At 37.8% G+C, this 25,406-nt stretch overlaps 1 protein-coding gene across 5 annotated transcripts in view; it reads left to right on the forward strand.

Annotated features, from left to right (window-relative positions):
• slc2a9l2 (solute carrier family 2 member 9, like 2) overlaps positions 1-25,406 on the forward strand; it is a 96,304-nt gene that overhangs the window by 58,585 nt on the left and 12,313 nt on the right. For all 5 annotated transcript variants that reach the window (XM_068316085.1, XM_068316089.1, XM_068316088.1 and 2 more), the window contains exon 12: positions 23,855-23,982. In XM_068316085.1, coding sequence (XP_068172186.1) covers positions 23,855-23,982 — 128 coding nt within the window. The remainder of the gene's footprint in view (positions 1-23,854; positions 23,983-25,406) is intronic.

Here is a 25,406-nt window from a genome sequence, read left to right on the forward strand (position 1 = left end):
TATACATCAAGTGAAAAAAGAATTTCCCCTCTAATAAAGGAACTTTCTAAAAACCCAGAAGCGTTTTGCTCCGAGGCAACAGCGTCAACGGCCCCCTGCCCTGCTGCCCAGCTTCTAAACAGAAAGGGTAAAAATCTGTTACCACTCCCCCTTAGACGAGAAATCTGTTCACCTGGACAGACTGGAAATGAATCATTTAACATGATTTTTTTTCTATTTACATGTACGTGAGAGAAATTAATATCTCTTAATCAAGAGCAGTACATGAATTAGTAAATGAGGTTTCATCAGCCAACTAAAGGCTATTGACAAAAACCAGATTAAACATGCAGCAGTTACAAGTAGTCAGAATCAGTTTTTTTGATGAATACTGACATAAACTAAAGGTGCAGACACATCTTAAATTCTTTTTTTAGTATCACATCATTTATCACTGAATTCTAGACATTAAGGACAAAACAAATGTTTTCCTGTCTCCTTCCACTTTTTTCCAGATGCTGCAACCAATAAAACCCATTCTGTGAATCATGTTTGTTAGCTCTGAAATAGAGCTCAAATTAATCTTGTTCCTGTGTTTTGTATGGGTTCATATCTGCACAGCAGAATTGCTCCTGCTGTTGTCGTTCTGTCATGAATAAGTGGGATCAATACAAACTAAAAAGAAATAAAAACATATTGCACCGAGTGTACTGTCAAACAGCATGTAGATAGAATCGTAGCACGTCATCACTGCAACAAAATGCTCTCCCCCCCCCCCTCTCTCTCACTCACTCACTCACTCACTCACTCACACACACACAGCTTCAGATGTTGCCTTACCAAACGTGATTACCGGTGAAAAATGGGGCAGCAGTTGTAATCTACTGTTCCTTCAGGACCCAGACTTGTAGAGAATGACTTCTCCAGTGTTGTTAACCAGATGGCCTGTGATGCTTTGCTGATTCTGTAGATATTAACTGTCGCTGTTTGCTCTTACTCTGCTTTACCTGTTGAAAATGTTTCGTCGGCCCGCAGATTTTCAAAATTTACTGGACCGTACCTTCCTGTCAATTACTCCACATATAATTTCCCTGATATCCTCCTTCCACTTCATAAGTGTGGAATGTTTTTCAGGGAAATACCAAAAGAACTTTAAATGAAGTAATAGCTAAGTGTTTGATTACTCTATTTTCTCTCATAAAGAGAATATAAACAGTGCAGTTAGAGCACATGCATCTGTTCTATCTGCATTGATGAACTATTACTCTCTTTAGTCTTTTTTGTTATTGTTCTTAAACAATCCCCTGCTTATGAGAATTTATTGTGTTTTTCTGCGGTGACTTTGATTTATGTTGTCCTATTTCATCTCATATTTTATTTCAATAATTCTTTGTGTCCTTTCCAGTGTCCAGTCAGACGTATTTGATATTTGCTAAACACAAATGTGTTTACTCCAGAAAGAGAACACCGGGCTTACACCACTGTGGGTTGGGTGTTGATGCAATATGTCATAAGAAAAAGAATAGAACTCATACAAGCAGGTGTGTGTGTGTGTGTGTGTGTGTGTATGCGTGCGTGTGCGTCCGTGTGTGCGTGTGTGTGTGTGTGTGAAAGCATTGCAGCTGAGATGCAATGCAAAAAACATGCAGACATGCCCATTAAAATTATTACTGTTTCTAATCACAATTATTTCTGTCTAGAATCAGAATTTTTTAGCTTTGGATCTGATTAAAAATTAATCCAAATTACTAAACGTGACACAGAATATCAATCGCGAAGTCTCGTCTATACCTGTTCATCCCCTGTGCGGGTCATGGGTCTGCTTGAGCTGTCCCAGTCTGTAGGCGAAAGGCGAGGTACACCCTGGCCGCCAGATGCTATCTAGAGAACCCAGGAAGATACGGGGAGAACATACAAACTCCACACAATTAGGAATTGAACTGAGAATCTTCTTGCTCCAAGGTGGCAAGGCTACCCACTGCGCCACTATGACACAGAATATTTTTCATTTTTATTGTTATTGGTTATGTTTCTACGCACTATTTGCAGGTTTGAGTGACATAGGGTACATGTGATTAATGCTCATTTAAAGTCAGTCAGTTTGAAACAATCAGATCTGCAAGGAAAGATCAGTTATTAAAAGTTATTTTGGGTTGTGTAAACAGCTCATTGCTTATTCAAATCAGTAACTGTGATGAAATGCACCAGCTTGTTTTTACGCTTTGAGACCAGAGATTCTTCTTGAATTTATTTTGGGATTTTGAAAAAAAACCATTTGGATGTCTGGAGAATTAGAAGGCGGTCTTTTGAATCAACTTTCCAGGATTTGAAACTACCCACGAAAAAGTCAAATGCCAGTTTGGCACAGATAGATAAATAAAGCATATTGTAAGCTCTTCTTCCAGTTGAAGCTTCCAAGTATCTGTGTCGTGAGTGGCCAAATAACCTTGAGGTCATGTAGAACTGTTTAGTATCTAATATAACATGGATTGGTATTAATATTCTAAAGAAGCAAAACAAATAAAATATTTGTTGTGGGTTTTCTGAAACCCTATTAACTGCGCAGTTCTATTTACTTTGCACAACATGATTCTTGCATATTATAGTGTTATTAAATGTCAGAAGAATATTGACAAGCTTCTACAAGATATCGTGTGTGTGTGTGTGAGTGTGAGTGTGCGCACGCGCGTGCGTGCGTGTGTGCACGTGTGCATACTGTTCATGAAAGGAGTCATTTTCAGTGTTTTATTCTCTTTAGTAAATGAAAGTCATTCTTTCCATTCATTGGGCCAGGTACATTTTGTCTCAGTAAATGTTCACAGCCTTTGGAGTCATCTGAGGACTAGTAATTACAAACATCTGAGAAAACATGAACCCCTGGTCTTCAGTGTTGATTGAATGCTTGATGCACAGGAACACACACTCACATACACACATGCTCAGGCACGCACCAACGTGCTGTGATACATCCATTAATTTGAGAGAAAATAGGCATTCAATACATCATACAGCCCCTGAAATCATGGTGCCTGATGCCTTCAAATTGAAAAAAACACTTTTGGATTATTATGTGATTCACTTGACGTACCTTTACTGCTCAACCTGACGGAATTTCTTTAACTTGCTGTTGTACTCTGTGTTTACTGGTCGTTTATTTTTTAAATCCTTTGAAAGACATGAGATTAGACAAAAGAAAAAGCTCACGTCGGTCACGGTACCTGAGGGTAACCTCGGTTGTTTTTTGTTTTTGTTCATTAGTCCATGTTTCTGACATCAGTGATGTTGATTTTTTCGACTGTTCCATGAAATACTTGACGTGCCCAAAATCGTAGAGCTCCCAATATTGAAGTGATTCTGTTGAACTGATCTTTGGTGTAGTAACAATTCTTGTCTGTCTTTATTGCTCATATTTCATCAAATCCTCTGCACTCCTGATCACCATTGTTTTCATCTGGTCCGGAGAAAGTTGTTCGTCCAGGTGTTGTCGATCAGTCCATTCTTCTTGAGTTGTCGAGCTTTTTTAGCGATATCAGCATTCTTTTTAGTGAGATTCTCATTAATGTAGACATTTTTTCATTTCAGTTTGAAGCCTTGTTTCAGAAGAGCTATCTTGTGTTTACGATTGTTGAATTTTATCAGCACTGCAGGTGGTCTCCTACCTCCAGATGGTAATGGGTAACATGTCTCAATCTGGTCCAGATCCACTTATGACTTGTTCATGGCACTGGGCAACTGCTGGTGCATTATGTAAGAAATACAAACAGACTACCTGTTACCAGTATTTAAATCCCCAAGGGGTCACACAATGTTTCCCTGTGTGGAACACTTTGACCATTGATGGAGTGCTTGTCTAAATTAAAGAATATCAGATTCATCGACCCTCTCCACTAATTGCCATCTTACTGCGATTCCGTTAGAGTGTCAGAATATTCATAGGAGTCATGTTGCCACTGTTAAGGAAGAGAAATTGGTTCTAGGTGATAGGTAAGACAAAGGGTTGTTCATGATATCATTATGAGGAGCAATATCAGGACTTTTACACACTTTTCACACTGGTGCCAGGCCTGCGAGAAAGGCTGGTCAGAAGTACATGGTGGTCACACCTTCACTTATGGGACACAGCCAGGCACAGTGGAACATGGAATGTCTCATCTCAGGTGGGAGAAACGCAAAGCTAGTGCTTGAGACTGAGTATTACTGGCTTTATATAGACGGTTTTACGTCAGTGCTTGCCATGGGCTCTGGAACAAAGTTACTTGAGAGTTGCTGGACCCTATTGCTGGCTGGAGGTGCCCTTGCTAAGAGATGATGAGCAGGTTCTGGTCTTGTTATAGCCCTTTGGCTGAAATTCTTTACGTCTGGGTTCTTCACGTCATCTTCTGGGTTCTGGGGGGCGGGCAGTGACTCAGTGGTAGAGCACGCGGTAGAGCGGGTCGTCCAATGTTGTGAGATCGGCGGTTCGACTCCTGCTGAGATAGAGATAGTAGGTCCATCAGCGAAAGTGGCTCTGAGTGGAGCGACTGCTTCTTCACATTGAGAGTCAAGGTGGTTTTGGCATTGAATGGGAGTGGATTTTGTGGCTGCTGACACCATTATCATTAAATAAATCTTGTTTGCACCACTTTTCTATTTATTTCATTGAAAGTTCACACATTTATGAATAATTCAATCAGTAGTGCACATTGACTGTCAGATGCATCCTTTGCAGTTAATACTTTGATTCACAAGAAAGTTTCAATAACCTGGCTTTTCTTAGTGATCTTGCAAGATGCAATAAACACTACACTTCTTAAATACCTGATCCATAATCAACACTGGAATAGTTTGCAAACTTTTAGCTATCATTAAAAATTAATATAATAATTATAAAACTTTTTAACAAGCTTAGGGTGAAAGGCAGATCAAACTCCTGGTTCCTCCGGGAATCATCAAAGGTATTATGGGCAAGTAAGAAAGTTTTGAGCTGTAGTGTTTTGGTTGAGCAGACTTTTGGCTGACTTTCACACAACTCCTCCACACTAATGTTCACCCCCGCTTGAAAAACCAAATCCATTAATCTCTTGCTCTTTTGCACATTTATAGGAAAGTACTAAATATTAAATGAAAACTATTCCTTCTTATTGAACATTTATTATGACTCAAAAAAATAATCTACCAAAGATTTGCAATCCTTTCAATGTATTTTGCTACTGCTGGTAATGTCTTGCTGTGGTTGAATCAGAATCTTCTTTCGGTGAGAATATTCTTCATTTGACTTGTGTCCTACTTACACATTTTGGCCTGATGCAATGCAGGGAATAGATTCAAAAGCAAAGATTTTGGTTTAAAAACATGGTCTTTACTTGCCAAAGGACAGTTTTAGTACACAGGTCAATGTTAGGTGCTGTAGACTCAAACTGGACTAATTAATTTAAAGCTGGGGAGTGAAGACTGGATGGTAGACTCAGCGCAGGGGCTCATATAACTACCTATCCCTCTGTCCACATAATTTTATCCATGCTAAAATAGTAAAAGACACTGCATCTTCATCACAACCTTCCTCACTGCCCATCAATAATGGAATTTTGTTTCTGTGATCCTCCTTTCAATCAATCTCTGCATTTTAGAAGGTGATGCTGCACATCAACCTCTAAACCTGGCTGCAGTTCTCCTGCAAAGCCCACAACATCACTTTGTTTACAATGTTCACAGCAGGAAATATCCATCTTTTTTCCGCTACAATGGCAACAACTGGCCTGGGGGTCTAGTCGGTGGTCCCCAACCATTTTTTTATACCGTGAATCACTTTCATGTTGGACAATTTTTCCAGAAGCAGAGGGGTTGAATGGAAAACAAAGAGGAATTGAAAAGAAAACTCTACATCTTACATTAGATGGACGGACGGACGGACAGACAGACAGATACTTTATTAATCCTGAGGGAAATTCAGAGTAACATCTGCTCACAAAAAATACAAATAAGTACACACAGCAGTGACTGACACAGACAAAATAACATAGTTACATAATTAACATAATTAATTACAACAATAATTAATTATGTACTTCTAATAACTATTAACAGTTTGTCACACCAATATCCTCCATAATGCAGAATCAGTGGGAGCCCTGAGTTTGTTTCCCTGCAACGAGACCATCCCATCCAAGGGTGACCGTAGACAGGGACGCTCAAAGTGTGTTTCTTATGTCCAGTCTACTCCTTAATTTTGGTTTTGTTGCTGTCACTGTAGAAAGCCCCACATTACAAAAGGTATGATGTCTTTTGTGGCAATGTCAGGATATTCTGTCTTGACTTTAATCAAGAATGCAGAGGTTGAAATTGTTTCAAATGTACTTTTAAGGCCACCGTCATTTGTAATCTCAACTGGTTGATCTTCTAGCATGGTTTAAGTTCATTGACCTGGCTTGTGCATGAATGGGTTAGCAGATCCATTCATTCCCTGTCCAGAGGATCTTGTGTTGTTTCAAAGTAATGCTCAAACCTGTTATCCTGCACCAGTGGGATCAATGAAGGCTCGGTTTATTATCTTCTATAATCCCTACCAATGTCTGAAACATGTCAAAAACCCTCACGCTCGCCATCCCCATAATTCCAGTTCAGCTTTCAATGCAGATATGTTACATGCCAACTTGACAAAGCGGTCATTTTTCCCTGAAACGAGAAATGGAGGACATTGAATAGATGGAATATGTCACACAGGTAGACAATTTTGTGCCCCATTCTGTGTTGCTGAATTGCTTTGCCAGAGGTGACAGTTTTTCAAAAAGAAATGTCTTGAGTGGCACTCCAAACTCAAAAAGTCTAACAGCTAACAATCTGCCTTTAGAAATACATCTCACTTCTGTGTACAAGAGGACTTTTGTGCTCTACATCCATCAAGTCACAAAGCTGCTCGAATGGATACAAGTTTAAGGATATGTGGTTTAATGAAGAAGAAGGAGAAGAATACACTTTAATGATCCCCTTTGCTGTTGTTGAGGGGGTAGGGGGGTTCCTTGCTCAGGGGCACCTCGGCGGTGCTCAGGGGGTGAACAGGGACCTCCCACTGCCAGCTCATGCGCCAAATGTTTTGGCCCACCAGGGTATTTAACCGGCGACTTCTGGTCCCCAGTCCAAGACCTAGATGACTGAGCTACTGCTGCCCCCGGATTATTAACATGGTTAATAATCACATCTTGCAAAACACGTTTTAGCTCCAGCAATATTTTTTGGCTCTCCAGCATTTCTCCTTCTGTGACAGTTAGTTGACTCACATTAGGAAGCAATCTGCTTGATCCATGCCGTAAAACCAGAAAGCCATCCAGTCATCGCAGCTGCTCTGCCCATGCATAGACTGACACAGAATGAGCAATTAGCTCATCCTGATATATAATCATTCAAAATTTGACTAGTTCTGCAGCTGCGATGTACGTAACAAATCCTTGTACACATTCATTCATTTTCTTGGATTCATTTTTGTGGTGGGAGGAAGCCAGAGAACCCAGACAGAAACCATGTAACATGAGGAGAAATGCAAACTCTACACAGAAAGGCCACAGGTGGAGTCAAACCCAGGACCTTCTTGCTGTGAGGAACAGCGATACCCACTGTGCCACTGTGCTGCCAATTGTTGCACACATCTTCCTGAAAAACACATCAAAAATACACAAAAAATGAGCAATATTGCCTTGTTGTCAACATCAGTAGATTCACACACCTGGTTTATTTACAACAGCGACTAATTAATCCTCGCTGACAATTGTCCTTCAACACTCTCTGCTATTTTCATCAATTTTTCCTTTGATAGTGACAACTGAAAGATAACCATTTGCTACCTTTTCATATACAGCCTCTAAAATGTTCACTGCAAACGTCCTCAGCAATGCCACGCAAACTTATACTTTTAGCTCAGATGCATTTGTTGAAGTTGTGGCCCTGAAAATTTTTTTTTGTCCTTCTCCTATTTATCTTTTGTTGTTTTTTAAAAAAATTCCAAGAGCTTGTCTTTTACTGCAGGGTATTTGGTCTCTATGCGGTGAAGTAGTTTTGATGCTTTCATGGCTTCTTTAGGTGTTTGGGTGCTGATTTCTTTTTGGCACTATCAGATCCTTGTCTTATCTTTTGCTCTTTCTTCCTTTTCAAAGCTTTTCAGTGACATTTGTGTGCAGGACATTTTAGGGAGGGTTGGCTTGGTGACTCGGTCATGCATGGACAAGATATGCGACTGAGTGAAGGCTGGGTGTGGTATGTGGCAAAAGGCAGGGTACACTCCAGATGAGACACCTCATCATGGGGCCTCATGAAAGATACACGACTCGAGAAATTAATTAACTTTAGCTGCATGTTTTTGGAGGCTGGAAGAAAAAATGAGAACACACGGGGAGAACATAGAAACCACACTCAAAAGACTAATAAAAATTAATTCATTTAATTTCAAACAATGTTTTTCTGTCTTTCCCTTTCTGTGTGTCCTGGTACCAAATGGTCCACAGCCCAGTATCGATGGTTGAGGACCTTTGGCTTAACTGACAACTGACTTCAGACAATATTTAATACACACGCAGGCACACACACACACACACACACACACACACACACACACACACACACACACACACACACACACACACACACACACACACACACACACACACACACACACACACACACACACACACACACACAGACCACCGGCTATCGCAAACATATTTCATGAAGAAGCAAACCTCTTTAATACAATCCACACTCACTCGTATTTTGTGATCAATACTGTTTGCTGCCTGGGGGAGAGCTACTGGCCTCTCAAATCCAATAACCACAGAGTCAAAAGATTTAAAACTGACATGTCACACAGGAACCTGGATTAAATGCAGCTACTCTCAGGCTTGTTGGAGCAGTGCAGATACTTAGAGAATGTAAATGAGATTTGTAGGATTGAGGCATTTTGTGGGGAAATGTTAATCAATGTTTTTCAAACATCTCACAGGCTTTATGTGTTTTTAAGAAACACATAAAATTGGAATCACAGAAGAGGAATGTCATTCTTATTAAATCCAACCCAGCTCATTTTTGTGTTTGAGTCTGAAGTGTGACAGAACAAAAAAAAGAAGATGTTTGTGCCTATTTTAGAGATGAGTTCTTTTGTAATAAGCAATCGTTTGGAAAACTGCAATCTTTGACGGTGTCACGTTTAAATCTTAATTGAAATCATCTCCAAGTATTTTATTTATCACCAAATACAGAAAAGCAACATGTGCCCAGCATTAATTAGAATACAGTACACATTGTATTTAAAATAACTGTCTGGCTGATACTGACTGAGAATTGTCATCATATCAACTCAATCAGAGGTATAGTCAGATTTACAAATCCAAAATAGGATTATTAAATTGCTTTAGCAGGGGTATGTCTTGAGTGTGTCATGGGTGTGGTTAGGACCCTAATGCAATACACACAGGTAGAAGTTCACATTTATAGTTTTAATCATCTAAAACCCTACAACAGGTTGGCAGAAGATCAGGCAAGGAACTAAACAGGCAAAAATCAAGAAAAAAAGAAAAATCATAGGGGTCCAGGTAGAACCTAAATAGTGTAGAGACTTACCAGACGTGGGAAGCAGGTGGCTGCAGCAACACAGGGAACAGGAATGAGTGGATCGAGTGGGAGTGACATCAAGATACAGAGGACAGGAGGGGAAAACATGAACCATGACAAAATGTTTTCTCCTGCAAACTTAGGAGAAGATTCTTTCTAGTTAACTTAACAAAAATATAATGTAAACCCCTGAGATTAAAGATCTAGAACTCAAACAAAAGGTTTATTCCCCTAAACTTTTGTTAAGAAATTTGTTTGAAGAAATGTAAGTGAGCATTTGCTCTCGGTGAAGATTATGTATATAGCTGGAAAATGTTTCATATGAAGATGCTAATTGAAGTACATTATTGTCCAGGTGTTCAATGGGATGGTCAGTCTAAAAAGTCACATTAAAATGCAGTTTTATCACCACACCACAAGGTGCACATTTTTAGGAAGAGTGCAATTGATATGCTGATTGCTGCAATGTGTCCTGCAGCTGCACATAAATCGGTCCATTTATATTTAAATACTAATGGAGGTGTCAAAAATGATCACTCAATCCGAAAAAAAGCATAACAATCCTGTGCCCATCCTCCTTTGAAGGAGGATGCACACAGCCTCAGAATCGTCTTTAGGATTGATTGCTTTTTTCCTTTGGGTCGGATCTGATGCTTAAAGTAAAATGTGGAAATGGAAATAAATTTAGTGACTAAATTTAGTTTAAATCAAGTGGGCAGGGATGTGATCATTTTAATTAAAAAATGCACTAACCGTCATTCTTTGTGGATAGACAGACAACCGTAACAGGATGAGTCACTTTGAATGTGAAATAAGCATATTAAGAAAACTAATGTTAATCAACTCGTGAAAAATGGGAGAAGGAATTAGGTGTTTTATGTATTTTTTTCATTGCATATAGTTAGTATTAAGAGTGAATGAAACGGACTGCACTCAATGGACAACACAAGCCAGCACTAAACTTGATCACACTTCTTGATCACACTTCTCTCATCACAGTGATGAGAGAAGCTATGTCACAAAGCACCACCTGCTTAAGAGGGATCAACATTCAATCATATTCAATCATACAATCATTCACGCTCCAGTGGAACCACTACCAGGAGCTCATTGGAGTTCAAATCTTGCTCAAGGTCACTTTTACATTTTGACTGCAGGGGCAAGGAACCAATGGTGTTCTCTATCTGATCATGCCTTCATTTGATTTCTTTGAAGAGCTTGACAAAAAATAAATAAATAAATAAATAAACAAACAAACAAACAAACAAATAAATAAATATATATATATATGTACATATATATATATATATATATATATATATATATATATATATATATATATATATATATATATATATATATATATATATATATACTGTACATAATTTTTATGGAGGTGGTAGATCTCATCTCCTCAACTCTACATGTTAAATTGTAATTGTTATTGTGTATTACACGTTATTGTTGTGTGTTTTTTTGGCAGTGTCACTTAGTTAATTCACAACAGTTTATATCATGTGAGCTCTCATTTATAAGACAAACCCTTGATGAAATGGGTTGAGTCAAAATTATCTACAAATATAATGACAAAATATTTCATTAATTAGATCAGTTACAATTTCATTACACGCAGGATAATTCTCTCGTTGACAGCATCAATATTCTTTGCTTGTTCGCAGTGCAGCATTTGTCCCACAGCTCCTGATGACAGCAGTGGCTCATTTGCAGTTGATCGTCATTGCTCCACAGTATGAATTAATTAGATTTGAATCTTAACCTTTATGCATCCTCTGCGGATATTCTTCCATGGCTCTCTTAACATTCACACCAGGAAAAAACATGATAGAACAGCCCAGGAGCTCTACATTGATGAGAATGTATTTCATGATGTACGAATTGAAATATCAGCCAGGAAACTACAGTGTGACAGAGAAGATTCAAAGTGTACAGTAGTCTCCTCACTTAAATCTCAAGTGTTTCTTTTCTTTATGAAAGTCTAGAAATGTGTCTTACTCTTTAACCATCTACCAGTAATTTCAGATAGATCAAAATTCATTTTCTAAGAATGATCATATATTTAGAACTTGACTGCTAATGACCGACATCTATAAAGTAATCAATCAAAATGTGATATAAAGTGAAACACAGCAGAAAGACTGGTGACATGCACCTCCGCTCATATCCTCACTGTTAATTCACATAATATGATATCCACTCATAATTTTATATTTGCAAAAAATCATGTCAGACCAAAAATTTAAATCCCTTTAAGAGCTAGAGCTGAAAGTTTGTTTTCTTCTCTGTTGATAGTGTGAATCAAGTGTGGACAAAGGTCTAACAACTTGAGACTAATCCCACAGATAAAGTGCACTTTGACCCTCATTCATCACAATATCACACTTTCTTATTTGATCAGTATGGTGATTGGTTTGTTCTCTTCACAGTTTGGAAATTATCTTAATTAATTTGGTAACTCAACAGATTATAATGCTGCCTGGGGTGAAAATGAACACTCCCGCGTCGCCACTGTGGATTGCGATTATTGTGGCTGTATTGCATTTTTTATGAATTTTATTTTGTCCTCAAAGTTGATATTTCTCACATAGGTTAACTTTGTGTACACTTGTATTTGCCTCTGTCATATTGTGTATGGAATGTCCTCCTCCTCATTTTTGTATGTCGCCCTCTGTATCAGTGATTCAGCTTGATGTGAAATTTTAGCATTTCATTTCTGGCTGATTAAAATAACAGATGTGTTAAGGTTGAATTTGTTTTTGATGACTACCACATGGCAGCAGTGAAAAGAACAAATAAACAATTTAAACAGATAATTGGCAAACATTTTTTCTCACTTATGAAACCTCAAGAGTAGTGATCTTTGCAGGAAGAGAGCCAAACTGACTGAATATTAATTTACTTTGATTATTCAAATTGGAAGTAAAATGAATTTGTTTTGAAGGCGTTGCTTGAATTTTATTTGAAGGGAGACAACATAAAGGAGAAAGGCTTTTACTTCAGACCAAACACTCCACTTTGTTTTTCCACTGTGATCTGTTTGAGCAGCTCCTCCCAGATAAGTGCTCATTAAAGAGATAGGCAGTACAAGCAAACGTCTATGTCAGCAAAAGGGATGCACAATGGATAAAATGGGAGACAAGGGAAAATCACTGTAGTGCAAATTGTCAAGGCCTAAGTAAAAGTTATCCATGGATTATGTTTACTTTATGTTTATTTGTTGTTGCTTTTTTCAAGGGTAGTCTATGGAGAGAGTTTAGAGCTTGTTGGCTGACTGTCACAGAGAGACTGTCAAGCGATAATGACACTCCTGTTGTAATGCTGCTATACATAAAGACCAGCGATAGCCATAGACAGCTGAAGTGCAGCGAGTAATCTACACCTTTTGCTAACTGTTTTTACAGATTTGTGTTAATGTTGCATAGCTGATGCTTTTTAAAATCTCTCAACACACTGAGATGTAACACTCATTAACCCAGCTTCACAAAGCAATCGCTTCTGCCAACTTTGGTAGTTGATGTCTCAGCATTTTCAGGGCTCACTTTAGGTGCTGCTAAAGCATGACCAAGCACTGTCCTTGGAAGAGCTCCTATGGGAGTGGGTATTGTCCTGACGAGGTCGAACTATTATTATGCAATCATTAATGCACTACGACTAAAAAAAGCTCTCTCATCGATATCATGCTTCATTCTAAGATTAAATATTGGCCTATATGAAGATGACGGAAAACTATCTGTGCAAATAAAGATACTGATTGTTGCTATTGTGGCTTAAATGGAATACAATAGCAGACTTTTTTTTTTTGGCATGAAATTTGTTGCAAGCCTTTATTTGTAGTCTTATCCTTGCACTTTTACCCTGGTATTTGCAATGACCACAAACTAATGTCAGACCTTAATTATATGTCAGATAAGGTGAGTCTCAGATAGAGAGTGTGAGCAGTTTCATGAAGAGAGGCTGGCTCACACTACAGATCTGCACAGGTGAACACCATTAATGTACACAATGTGAACTAGTTTGCCAGAAAGGAGACAATTCTCACCTGAAACTTTTTATCTTGAGTAACTACAACTTGACAAAGCAGGGTACTATCTTTCTGTGATTTTTAATTAAATTGGTATTCTTTTTATAATAGAGCAGAAGGGTTATGTTGCCTTTGGTCTTGCCATACTTGAGTGATGGTTTCTGTCATTTCCCCCTGGGAAGAAAAAAAGTCCATAGGTGGAGAATTAATTGAGAGGCTCAAAAAAATCTGACACAAGCGATAAAGGACAAGACAGAAGACCATTGAACAAGATCAATCACCTTTCACTAGAACATGTGAGCTACAGAATTCCAATGGGCTGGCAGACCTTCCACAGACTCAAGTGTGGGACCTGCTGGTTTTAGGAGCCACTGACAAAATACAGAGGCACTCATGATGAGAGGGGATTATCTGGGGAGTAAACTGAAGCTAAGGTGAAACTTAATGTTGTGTAGCATCCAGTAATAGAAAAAAGATTTAATTAGAATAGCAAAAGAAATGAAGGAAGGCTGATGGTCGTGAATTTAGCAGGCTGACATGGTATGTGCGGAACAACTTATTCAAGAGTGTGTGCATATTCATGTTTGGTGTTATAATATTTGTATTTCCCATCATATTTAACATTTATAGCACACATATAGAAGATGTAATTGCTACTATGTAATATAGCCATCTCTGATGATCTTCTATTTAGACTTATTCCATGTGGACACGGTTCTGTCTGCTTCACTGGTACATGATCTTCAGCACAGATTAGAGTGGTTTGCAGCCAAGTGTGAAGTGCCTGACATGAGTGTCAGCGTCTCCAAGTTTTAGGCCATGTTTCTCAAGAGGGATCTGGTGGACTGCTCCCGACATAATGAGATTGCAGATACAAGCAGTCAAAATGATCTTCAGCCATTGGGTGGTTGGGCTCATTACAAATTGAATAAGAGCAAGGCATGCATACAAGTCCCTCTTGTCCTTGGTTTGATGCCACATATTGAATAAACTGATCTCTTTCGATTTCTTTTTCTTTTCTGCCTGATATTTGTTTTTTCCCAAGGCTAATGTGTTCTGTGAGATGTACTTTAGTTATATCCTTCCTCAAACCCCTCAAAGGTGTTTAAAAAAACAATTTTCACATGCACCGTTTCACTGATATTGATCAGCCAGGAGGTTGTCCTCCCCGGAGAACGATTTATTTTACTTGGAATGATGAAAAATTCATTGAAGAAAAGTATTATTTTGCCTTTATCCTTTTCTCCAAACCAAACTGGAGCAGGTTTTTGTTCTTCACCTGTCACTCTAGCGCCTCTATAATTGCCAGACCACACTTCAGGAATGCCTTTGTCTATTTGAGAAGGACATGAAATCAATTTGTCACAAACCAAAATGGAGTCAGGCTGAAGATGCACACAGAGTTGAACTGCAGAATTTCAAGGTGTGGTCGGCAAAGCACAGCAGGGTTCATTAACTTATACTAGTGGTTAACTTAAAATTCCAGTGTCTGTCTTCTGACTGTTTGAAAGCTTTAAATGTCAAGCAGCAAATGATTTTGGGTTTGCATCCATAGTAACATTTATAACAGTAAAATGTGGTAGCAATTTGAAAATGGTATCTGTAGGAATTAATCAAATCTCCATAACACCACAGTCAGTTGAGGGTTTTACCAAGATATTGATAAATCAACAGTGAGACCTTTGAAAAGTCATTTTCTCTTCACCAGTGCAGTCACACATGGGGTAAGCCAATCAGTTCAGCACAAGAGTGCATTGCCGCCTGTTGTCCCCCGTCTGTCCCGCTCTTCAGCCACAATGAATGCGTTGAATACTCCCTCATTGTGAGGCTGAAGTACTTTGGATGTGTTCATGCTTTGGTGTGATTTGAAAAGGCTAAATGATATTCTTGGGGTGAAAAAACTGCCACAAGAATAGACACTACTTGATGTGAGTCTCTCTAAATGAATGTTTGATTAGATACCAAACATTAAAGTTTACCTAAAAAGTGATGGATTGTACTTTGCGTGTGTTATGTGTGTTTCGTGCTTCTGAAGTTTCCTCACTGGGTTCACACCAAGCATCAATCTCAACGCTGATCCTTTTACATGCCTGACTTGTAACCAGCCCCCAGGTTTTAAGCAGAAAAAACAATTTGGGGTTTGAAAGTGTTTACCTTGAATAAATTCTTACTGCAGCAGTATTCTCATTAACAAGAGGAATGCTGGTTCACAGGGGCTGAGCAATTATTTTCAAGGCTGTACAGACAGTTAGAATTAAATAGTATTGGTAGTTCTACTGCCATATTTCAAAGAAACACTGCAGCACAAATTGATGGATAAGAGAATGTAATTACAGATAAGAATGACCAAGGAGTGAGTCCAGAAACACATTGACATTCTGAGTTACCTGCGCTCGGTTTCTTGGGTCCTGAGGGTTCACATGCTCCATTCTGCTTGTTTAACCCGAGTGTTGTCTTAAGATTCCGTGATCTCCTCTCGCCCTAAAGGTCGAAATAACACGTCTCAATCCCAACCAGTAAAATAAAGCTGCTTGATTGAAGTTTAAACCCCAAATCCGTCTATAAACCAAAGCAACTTCCTGTCATTCAACACAAACTGAATGTCAGATTTTTCTCTTCACAGCAAAGAAACTCAGTATTTTTTTTCAGTGAACACTGAAAAAAATGGTTATAGCTTTCATTCATTCATTCATTTTCCAAACCGCTATATCAACCGTAGCGGGTCATGGGAAGCTGGAGCCTATCCCAGCTGTCTTAGGTCGTGAGGCGGGGCAAACTCTGGGCGTGCGAAGCGGAGCCACACAAAGACAGACAACCATGCACGCTCACACACTACGGGCTTGTCTAAATTTTTTTCTTCACTAAGGCAGAGGATTGTTGTAAATAAATTGACTGCCTAATATATGGCATAATTGTAAGCAATACTCTTTTTTAGAAATGGCAGTAATTGTATAGAGAGTAGCAGCAATCTGAGAATACATCAGATACAGCCGTATTTGAACTATTGCTCCCTAATAAACTGTACAACACAAGACAACAAATTATATTTTTTTAAAATATATATGTGTCTTCATGTTTTGGTGATGGGCAGTGGATTATGTGACTGGAATTTTGACTGCTGGGTCAAAAATGACCTGAGGATGCTCTCTGTTTTACTTCCGCTGATGTACACTTTGGATGAATAATGGCAGTGTGTCCCTTATTCTAATATTGGGATTACTTAAAGAAAGATCATCAAATATCAACTTGTAAAAGATTATGTTGGATATTTCTCTGCTGTGCAAGACGCTGGTGGGTCATGTTTGACATGAAGGCAACACTGGGTGCTTTTTAGTGAATGTCTGATGAGGGATTATGCTTTGGTGGGACTTTTATTTTTTTGCAGCTTCAAGCTCCACATAACTTCTCAACATAACTTCTCCAACTAGTACCATTCAAATCGGTCTATTGATTTTATTCTCTTGCAACCTCCAGAGTTAATTCCACTATTATAGGTTTTATTGATCTTCAAGACAACATACATTTATCCCATGGCCCCAGTGACCAGCATCACATAACCAGTAACCAGTGTGAAAACTGGTTTCTATATTGGGCACTAACATTTAATATTGTTCTTAAGCACCAGTTTTCAGGACTGCAGGCTCCTTAGTGATGTGCCTACAATTCTATCCTCTGGATTTCATCTGTAATGTATAACCCAACCTGGGACAAGAAATAAGGACCTGTGCGTCATACTGCATTGTTTCTCCCCACCCAGTGTTTTTCTAATGTGGGCCTAATATGGTGTCAATTCCTTGCACTTTACCATGAGTGTCAGACATTCCTGAGAGAAAATGCGGTGAAATTTTAATGCTGTTTATGGTCTTGACAAGGTCACTGTCTGTTTTAATCTCAGAAACCAATAAGGTACTTCATGTTGAAGACAACTATTACCGTTGGGTTGTCCTCTCTTTTTGTGTTGAAGTAGTTTTGTAACTTTGCTTTGCCTTTGACAAATACAAACTAAAATGTGATTCATTTCTAAATATAGTAATTGATTCAAAATAGTTTCAGTGTTGTCCTGTCGGTGTCTTTATTGTGATTGATTGGAATTTATATAATAATGATTGATATAGTTTGAAACATCTGTCTCTGATTACCTTGTCTGATAATGAGCTTGTGATTATTTCCCCAGGTTGCTTGCCATGCAAATATGAAACATTTACTAATAACTAATTGCTGATCTATCAGATTTAATGAAATAGTTCAACAGCATCAGTTATCAGTTACATAGCCTATTAATATACCGTGTGTGTGTGTGTGTGTGTGTGTGTGTGTGTGTGTGTGTGTGTGTGTGTGTGTGTGTGTGTGTGTGTGTGTGTGTGTGTGTGTGTGTGTGTGTGTGTGTGTGTGTGTGTGTGTGTTAGTGAGTGATTTTTAAACAATGTAAGTGAAGGAGATGAAGAAGAGAACAGGGGATTTAATTTTTAGGATTATCTTCAAGCAAGATTTTTTTTGGGGTTTTTTTGTTTGTGCGAGTCCCACTATGGCAACATGATGACCTTCTACAGTACATTGTGCCTCTGATGGTCATGATGATGATGTCCACCAAAGTTCTCTAAGCAATGATCAGCATGAGACCATCAGAGCCAGATGAGAGCAGAATGTGGATCTACATGTGTTGTACATGTAACGAAGCTGTGCACTGTGTTTGTGTGTAGGAGGGCAGTATTTCTTATCCTCTTATATAATTAGTCTTTATTGTGTGAGCTGCTTTTAGATGTGTCTGTGAGTGGTGGAGCAAACAGCATGAGTCATCTCAAGTACAAAGGTCCCGCTACAAGAAACTCCTAGTAGCTTAAGGAAAGGAAAAATGAGTCACTAATTACTGATAGAAAAGTGGCTCATATAAAATAAATAATTTGTGTTTTTCTTTTCTTTTTTTTTTAAATTAATGGACATTCAGTAGAGCATTAAACCATGATTTATAATCTTCACCTTCTCTGAGCCATAAAACAGGATTACTGTTGCACTGGTTAATCATATAGATGAGCTGCTTGACACCCCTGTCACAGCCAATTGGAAAGCCGCCCGTACCCCACGAAAAAAAACAACAACAACAACAACAAAAAACAAAACAGAAAAAAAACATTGACCTCTGGTGCTGCCCTCCCTGTGGTGTCCTGACATCTGTGGCTCCCTACCGACTGGACAACAGATCAAGGCTCTGGCACTGCCAGTGTGTCCGACATCCAGAAAATGTGATTTCTCAGGAGGCTGCAGCAGAAGGCAGGCCTTGTTCTTGTCACCAATCCAAACCAAAAAGAGTCTGGCTATTTAATAATTACTATCTATTTACACTTTTCTTATTTTAGACCATTGACATGATTTATTAGTTTTCTAATTTGGTTTTTAAACCTGTTGTAAACAGTTATTATCTATTCACTTAGTGCTTATTAATCATTAGCACAGTTGATGTTTAATCAATTTGTCTGGTGTAGACCAGAATACAGATATTCAATTTGTATGTGTATCCTATCCATGGAATACAGTTAATTGGCTCTGGCTGTCAATAAATAGTACTATGAATGATGTTCTGATGTTGATCTATGTTTAAGTCCTCGTGGACTTGAATGCTTTGCTTCCGCGAGGTCATGTAAATATGCATTTTTGTTGTTTCTTACATACGATCTTGTACAATATAATACATCAATAGTTTTATATAAAGCATTCAACAAATTATTACCACCAAACGTCCAACGATTTTTTATAACTCCAGTCAGGACTCATAACTTGAGAGGTTTGGGATATTTTTCATTGCCAAGAGCTCAAACCACGCGTAAACATTTTTGTGTGTCTGTGTGCGGAGTGAAACTATGGAACAACCTGGACTCACAACACAAGCAGTGCCAAAGTACTCAACAATTCAAACTGTTATATAAACATCATGTCTGGTCGAAATATAGAGATGAGGGTCTTTAACTCAAACTTCTGTTCTGTTTTGTGCTCAGTGTTCTTTACCATCGTTGGTATTTGTCCATTACCATTGTTGGTATATTGTACATTACCATTGTTGGTATATAGTGCCTTCCTTACATTGTTGTGTGGAATTGCTATTGTAATGTGATAATTATTTTTGCCAATGGTGATGCCATCATGATGCAATTATTGTGTGGTTGTCCTTAAAAGAAGTAGCAATAAAGCTCAGTGTGTTAATCTCTGAATCAGGAACTGGGGTGGGATTACATAAATTTTCTTCTTCCAACTCCCTTTCAGGCAGAAATGTATTGTTGAGTTATGATCTTTGCTTATTTATTTGCCTATTTAATTATTTTGTTCTTTGTTTTTTTTGTTTTGTCTTTTTTGTTTTTTCCTTGCCTTGCCTGAAATAACTAACTAACTAACTAACTAACTAACTAACTAACTAACTAACTAACTAACTAACTAACTAACTAACTAACTAACTAACCAGTTGATCAACACAAATTATCTTCAACAGAACAAGCTCATACAGTAGAAATACACCACTATACAACATTGTTATATTCATTACTCATTGATATTACCATGTGCAATACTTACTGGTACTGGACATTCCGTATTTTTTTCGTCTATTTTGTGTCCTGTCATCCTTCTATTGTGTTGTTGTTATTGTTATTTTTATTTTGTTCAGTCCTTCTATTTTTGACTGTAACTATGTAGGGAGTAATTATCTTATTTGATCTTGTCTTATGCATATATGCCATTAATAAACAAGGTTTGTAGAGTATGTTTTCACACTTTGAGCCTGTAATTTATGTAATGTCTTCCTATGACATAAAGGGGATCATTGGTGTAATAGATTGTGTTGTAACAAAGCAGACTATTCATTTAATTACATGTCTGATCTAGACTTTCGCTAATCAGTGAGCCACTGGTTTTTGGCCGGAAAACAAACCTGCATGCTTTCATCCCATCAATCAAAACAGTCTCTGTGGTGCTTGATAAACATGTGCTAACAAAATTACATACACGGCCTAGTTACTGCAGAGGGCCTCGGCCCACCACAGGCCTCTGAGACTGGAACAGTGACAAAAGGCTGTGAGGATAAATTTGGCAGAACATGAAACATGAGTAGTCCTGTCAACTCAGGTACTGAGCTCAGGTCCGTTGTGTGATCACGGATTAAAACCATCTGAACAGGCAAGGGCCTTTTAGGTTCAGGTGTTTAAGACAGAAAACAGAATCATAAATATTGTATTTTACTGTGTCCATAAGTCCTACATGTTGAACCCTGAATTGTTATGGACTGTAATGGTTTGGAAAATGAACTAACTAACTAACTAACTAACTAACTAACTAACTAACTAACTAACTAACTAACTAACTAACTAACTGACTGACTGATTGACTGGCATAGGTAGGCTATGTCAAGCTTTATTTTTTTGTTTAGCATTGCAAGGTTTAAAAGACAATTTAAAACTGAAAATATCACAAAAACAAAAATGATTCAAGAGTTTTCAAGGGTCAAGTAATGAAGTGTAGTGACAATGGTGGAAGTAGTCCTGTCTGTCTGAGTGCTTTCTAGTTCCTAGATAGAGATGGTCTTTTCAAAATGATTGTTTTTATGCTCCATACAACAAGTACCTTCCAGTCTGATTATTTCTGTAGATAAGGGATTCATCTTTACTGTTATAACATGCCTTTACAGGCATGAGGGTACATTTCTTTGATTTTGGTGGATAAAGTTTACAAAAATTATTATTTCCTGGGCTGCTCCAAAGCAAACTCTGTCTAGAGAATCTTTATATACTTGTAAATGTTCCGGCACTCTGTTGATTGGTAATGTTATGTTGCTGCAGCTGCTGGTTTGGTTTATTCCTTAATCTCAGGCTGGGTATGTATGATCTCACTGAGCCAGCTCAAAACAGAACACATCAGAGATTGAATAACAATTTCATGCTTGTTCAGTTGTGTGAAAGCAGAAATGAAATTTTTAAGCAATTTAAGCAATCATGGAGAGCAGAAGTGTGGCAGGAGTACCCAGGCTTGGGTTTAACAGTTTTGCAGGTTTGTTGAAAAACTAAGTTTAACAAAATGATGGGAGAACTTAAATGAACTTCAGAAATTTAGAAATGACCTAAAAACTCTAGCATGGAAACACATTCATCTTCATTAGTGGGGATACACAGTACTCGAGGGAGCAGGACACCTATATATCCTGTTAGCGACTGTTAATCTAATTTAAATGTTTTGACAGGTGATCAATCTTTAAAACTCACTGTTCTTCTGTGTTAAATCTTTCTCTTTATACATAAACACATACATGGTCTCTTGAAATCAGCTGGCCACATTTGTCGTTAAAGCAAAGCATCTTATTCCAATGATGAGGTGTTTTATTATCCCAAACGATTAAATCTGATGGTGAGCCATACGTTGCTTTAATTAGCTCCTGATTGAAATACTCTGTGATGTGTGACTCTCTGACTGTAATTATTCAACAACAAATATCTTGCTGTGAAGATCAAATGCAGCCCACAGAGATCCAGACGTATATGATGTGAAATGCTCACAGGTTTTCATGCATATGTCAGGAGGCAAAGCCCATGAAACCCCTCAGTAGATGTTATGTACACAAAAATGCTAAAACCGGTCTGTTTATCTTTTTAACAGGGATTACTGTAAGGTAAAACTGAAACATGACTCTATGGAAGCCATCCCTCCTGAAATTGCTTCCATACACCATTTCACATGCCTTGTAAGATGCTAAGCACTATCTCCATCCCATAATCAATCCTGTTTCTGGCATGGGCTTATTCAAAAATGGGCCAGATAGCATGAAATTTAAATAAAATATGTCTCATATTATCAAGAATCATTCTTCATATTGATAGTATTTACTTTTGTTTGTGTTGCATACATTTTTTCTTTGGCCATCGTAACTTTTGTAATACAGCATGTCACCAGTCATGTGTGAAATCATAATTTAAAAGGACACTATCATCAGTCATACAAAAACTGTATGAAAACTGACTGTGTTTTTTTGTATAATATCATGTATACAAACACACACACACACGCACGCACGCGCGCACACACACACACACACACACACACACACACACACACACACCTCTGAAGCACTTTCCAATCTCCCTTCTTTCCTTCATCACAATTATCTGTGCTGTTTTTAAAAAAACAAAACAAAAAAAAACAAATTGAAAAAGACATAGCCTCAAAATCAATAAACAGTTAGTGTCTTGTTAGGATTATAGGGGATAACATTACATTTTCTTTCATGCATCTTATCTGATTACAAATGATGACATCATGGATACGCATCAAGCTCTGCTGATTGAATTAATGGAAAATTAGTTCAAATGCAAATGTATGGAAAGAAGGTCACAGAATATAAATTTATAGCTTTATCTGTAACTACGGAGAAGGACTAATTCTGCAATTAAGACTCAAACGTTTTGAGTTTTGCTATAATCTCTCAAAATGAATCATTGATTTTTTAGATTTGAATTCAGTTCTCCTACCTAACGTCAACACCATCTAAATCTAAATGACGTTGGTTGCATTGTGCTCTGGGTTTAGACTAAAGGAACTCCTCAATACTTTCAACAAGAGGAGCCACAATATTAAAATATTGTTACGACACAATCAAACTGTGATTGTTGATGTCTCATAATAGATAGATAGATGGATAGATAGATAGATAGATAGATAGATAGATAGATAGATAGATAGATAGATAGATAGATAGATAGATAGATAGATAGATAGATAGATAGATAGATAGATAGATATAGATAGATATAGATAGATAGATAGATAGATAGATCTGTACTGTAATATTTACAAAAAAATAATATTTTTTAAATCATTGATCCCCCATCATCTGAAAAACTGAACCTTGAGTTCAAGCAGTTTTAATCTAAATTCACATTGAAAACTTTTGAGTAAATAATTCAATTTTAGAAAAAAAATATTTATTTTGTCAATAAAATCTCTAGCACACATTATACCTTACAGGAGGAAATAGTACCTCACACTTGAAAATGTTATTTGGAAAGATTTCTCGAGTTTTCAGTCATGAAATCTAGTCGTTACTGTCTTTTATATTGCTGATTTTCTTTTGGAGTTTTACTAGAAACTTTAAAATTTTCTTCTCGCAGTTCTGGAGATATTTTTACTATTTGTTTTTTATTCTCAGAAATTATGTTTGGAGAGAATCACTCTTTCTGTTATTTACCATCTCTGGTTTGAAACTAATTCGAAGTGTTCTCCCTTCTGCGTCAGGTGGCATCCCTTTCATCCTGACCGGGGAACTGTTTGAACAGTCCTACCGGCCTGCTGCCTTCATGATAGCTGGAACAGTGAACTGGCTGTCCAACTTTATGCTGGGCCTCTTTTTCCCATTCATGCAAGTGAGTATCTTCATATAAATGCTTCCACCTGTTCATATTGTAGTAGGGATGGGGCTCAGGTGGTCCATCAACAGATGAAGTTACCGGCTCTCAACACACAATGGTGCCAAGAGGTTGTGTTGTCCATTATGTGTTTGTCATGCAGTCACATAAATACGCAGTTTATGTCCTAATTATAAGCAAATAAAAAACTCCAGTTAATGCCCCTGGAAGGGTCAATGAACCAGACTAATTTAGTACCTTTCACAAAAATGTTATTAAAATTGAAAAAGAACAAGAACACTAGCAGCACTTGCTCTTTTTTAGTGGGTTCAGTGACTCAGACTTAATAACATAATTGCAATTGAAATATGGAAGATAATGATAATGGAAAAAAAACTGTACATCCAATGCACACCACTCTGATGCCTGCAAAGTAGCTCTCTTCCTTTGACAGTTGCCCTCGCTGCTTTTATAAGTTTAAGGTCAGGTCTGGGCTGACACTGTGAGACTTATCTGTAAATCAATGATCACCATGAAAAGGAGAAAAAAGCAGCCAGTAAAATATAAAGGGGTGCTTTACCAGTTTTGTTCAATTTATTCATCATGACAGAAATTAGACTCAATTGTATTCACAGGTTTTCAGGTACCAGCATTTTTCCTTCTGTATATCCTATGACCACACAAGCCACCAGCATCAGCTCTATATTCTTCACAAATCTGATAAAGGTTACGGATGAGTTTACTGATGTAAACTCATCCGTAACCCTTATCAGATGCTCACAGCAAGCTTAGTGACTGATGAAATGAACACATTTTGTGAGGAGAACCTTGGATTAATCAAACACATTGATTTTGACCCAGGAGTCACTGTTTGTGCCCCTGCCTTTGATGCCAATCTATAGTTTTTGCACCGTTAAAATGCTGTATTTGCTGCCCTGCCACATAAACAACGAGTTAGCGTGGAGATATGAGACACAACAAGAATAAGTGGCTATGAAGCTTTCAAAGTCACAGAGCTGGTTAAAGAAAACCTCCTCAAAAAATACATGGAGCAATTAAGAATAATAAATGTTTTTTTAAGACTGAAATGATAAGAAAATGATTCCTTTTCAGACAGAACACCCAGTTAATGTCTAAATGTGGAATATTTATCCTGGAAGCTTCAGGCTGTCTTTTTACCTGGTAATTTCACTGCTGCTCCAGGCTGTACCTTCATCCCTGAAATTGTCTCATCATGCTTCCTCTTTTTCTTAACATTAGAGCCTCGCCTTCTTTTTTTTAATATCATATTTCAGTCTTTATTTCTTATTTTCTTTTCCACCTTTAACTTGAAAGTGTCTGTACTTAGGCACTGTGCTAGGAGTTAATTGTGTTTGTACACTTCACAATTGCATTTGGTGATGTTGCAATATTGCCTGTTCCTTGTTTTAGCCAGTTTTATA

This window comes from Antennarius striatus, chromosome 5, assembly GCF_040054535.1.
Source record: "Antennarius striatus isolate MH-2024 chromosome 5, ASM4005453v1, whole genome shotgun sequence".
NCBI classification, from domain to species: domain Eukaryota; kingdom Metazoa; phylum Chordata; class Actinopteri; order Lophiiformes; family Antennariidae; genus Antennarius; species Antennarius striatus.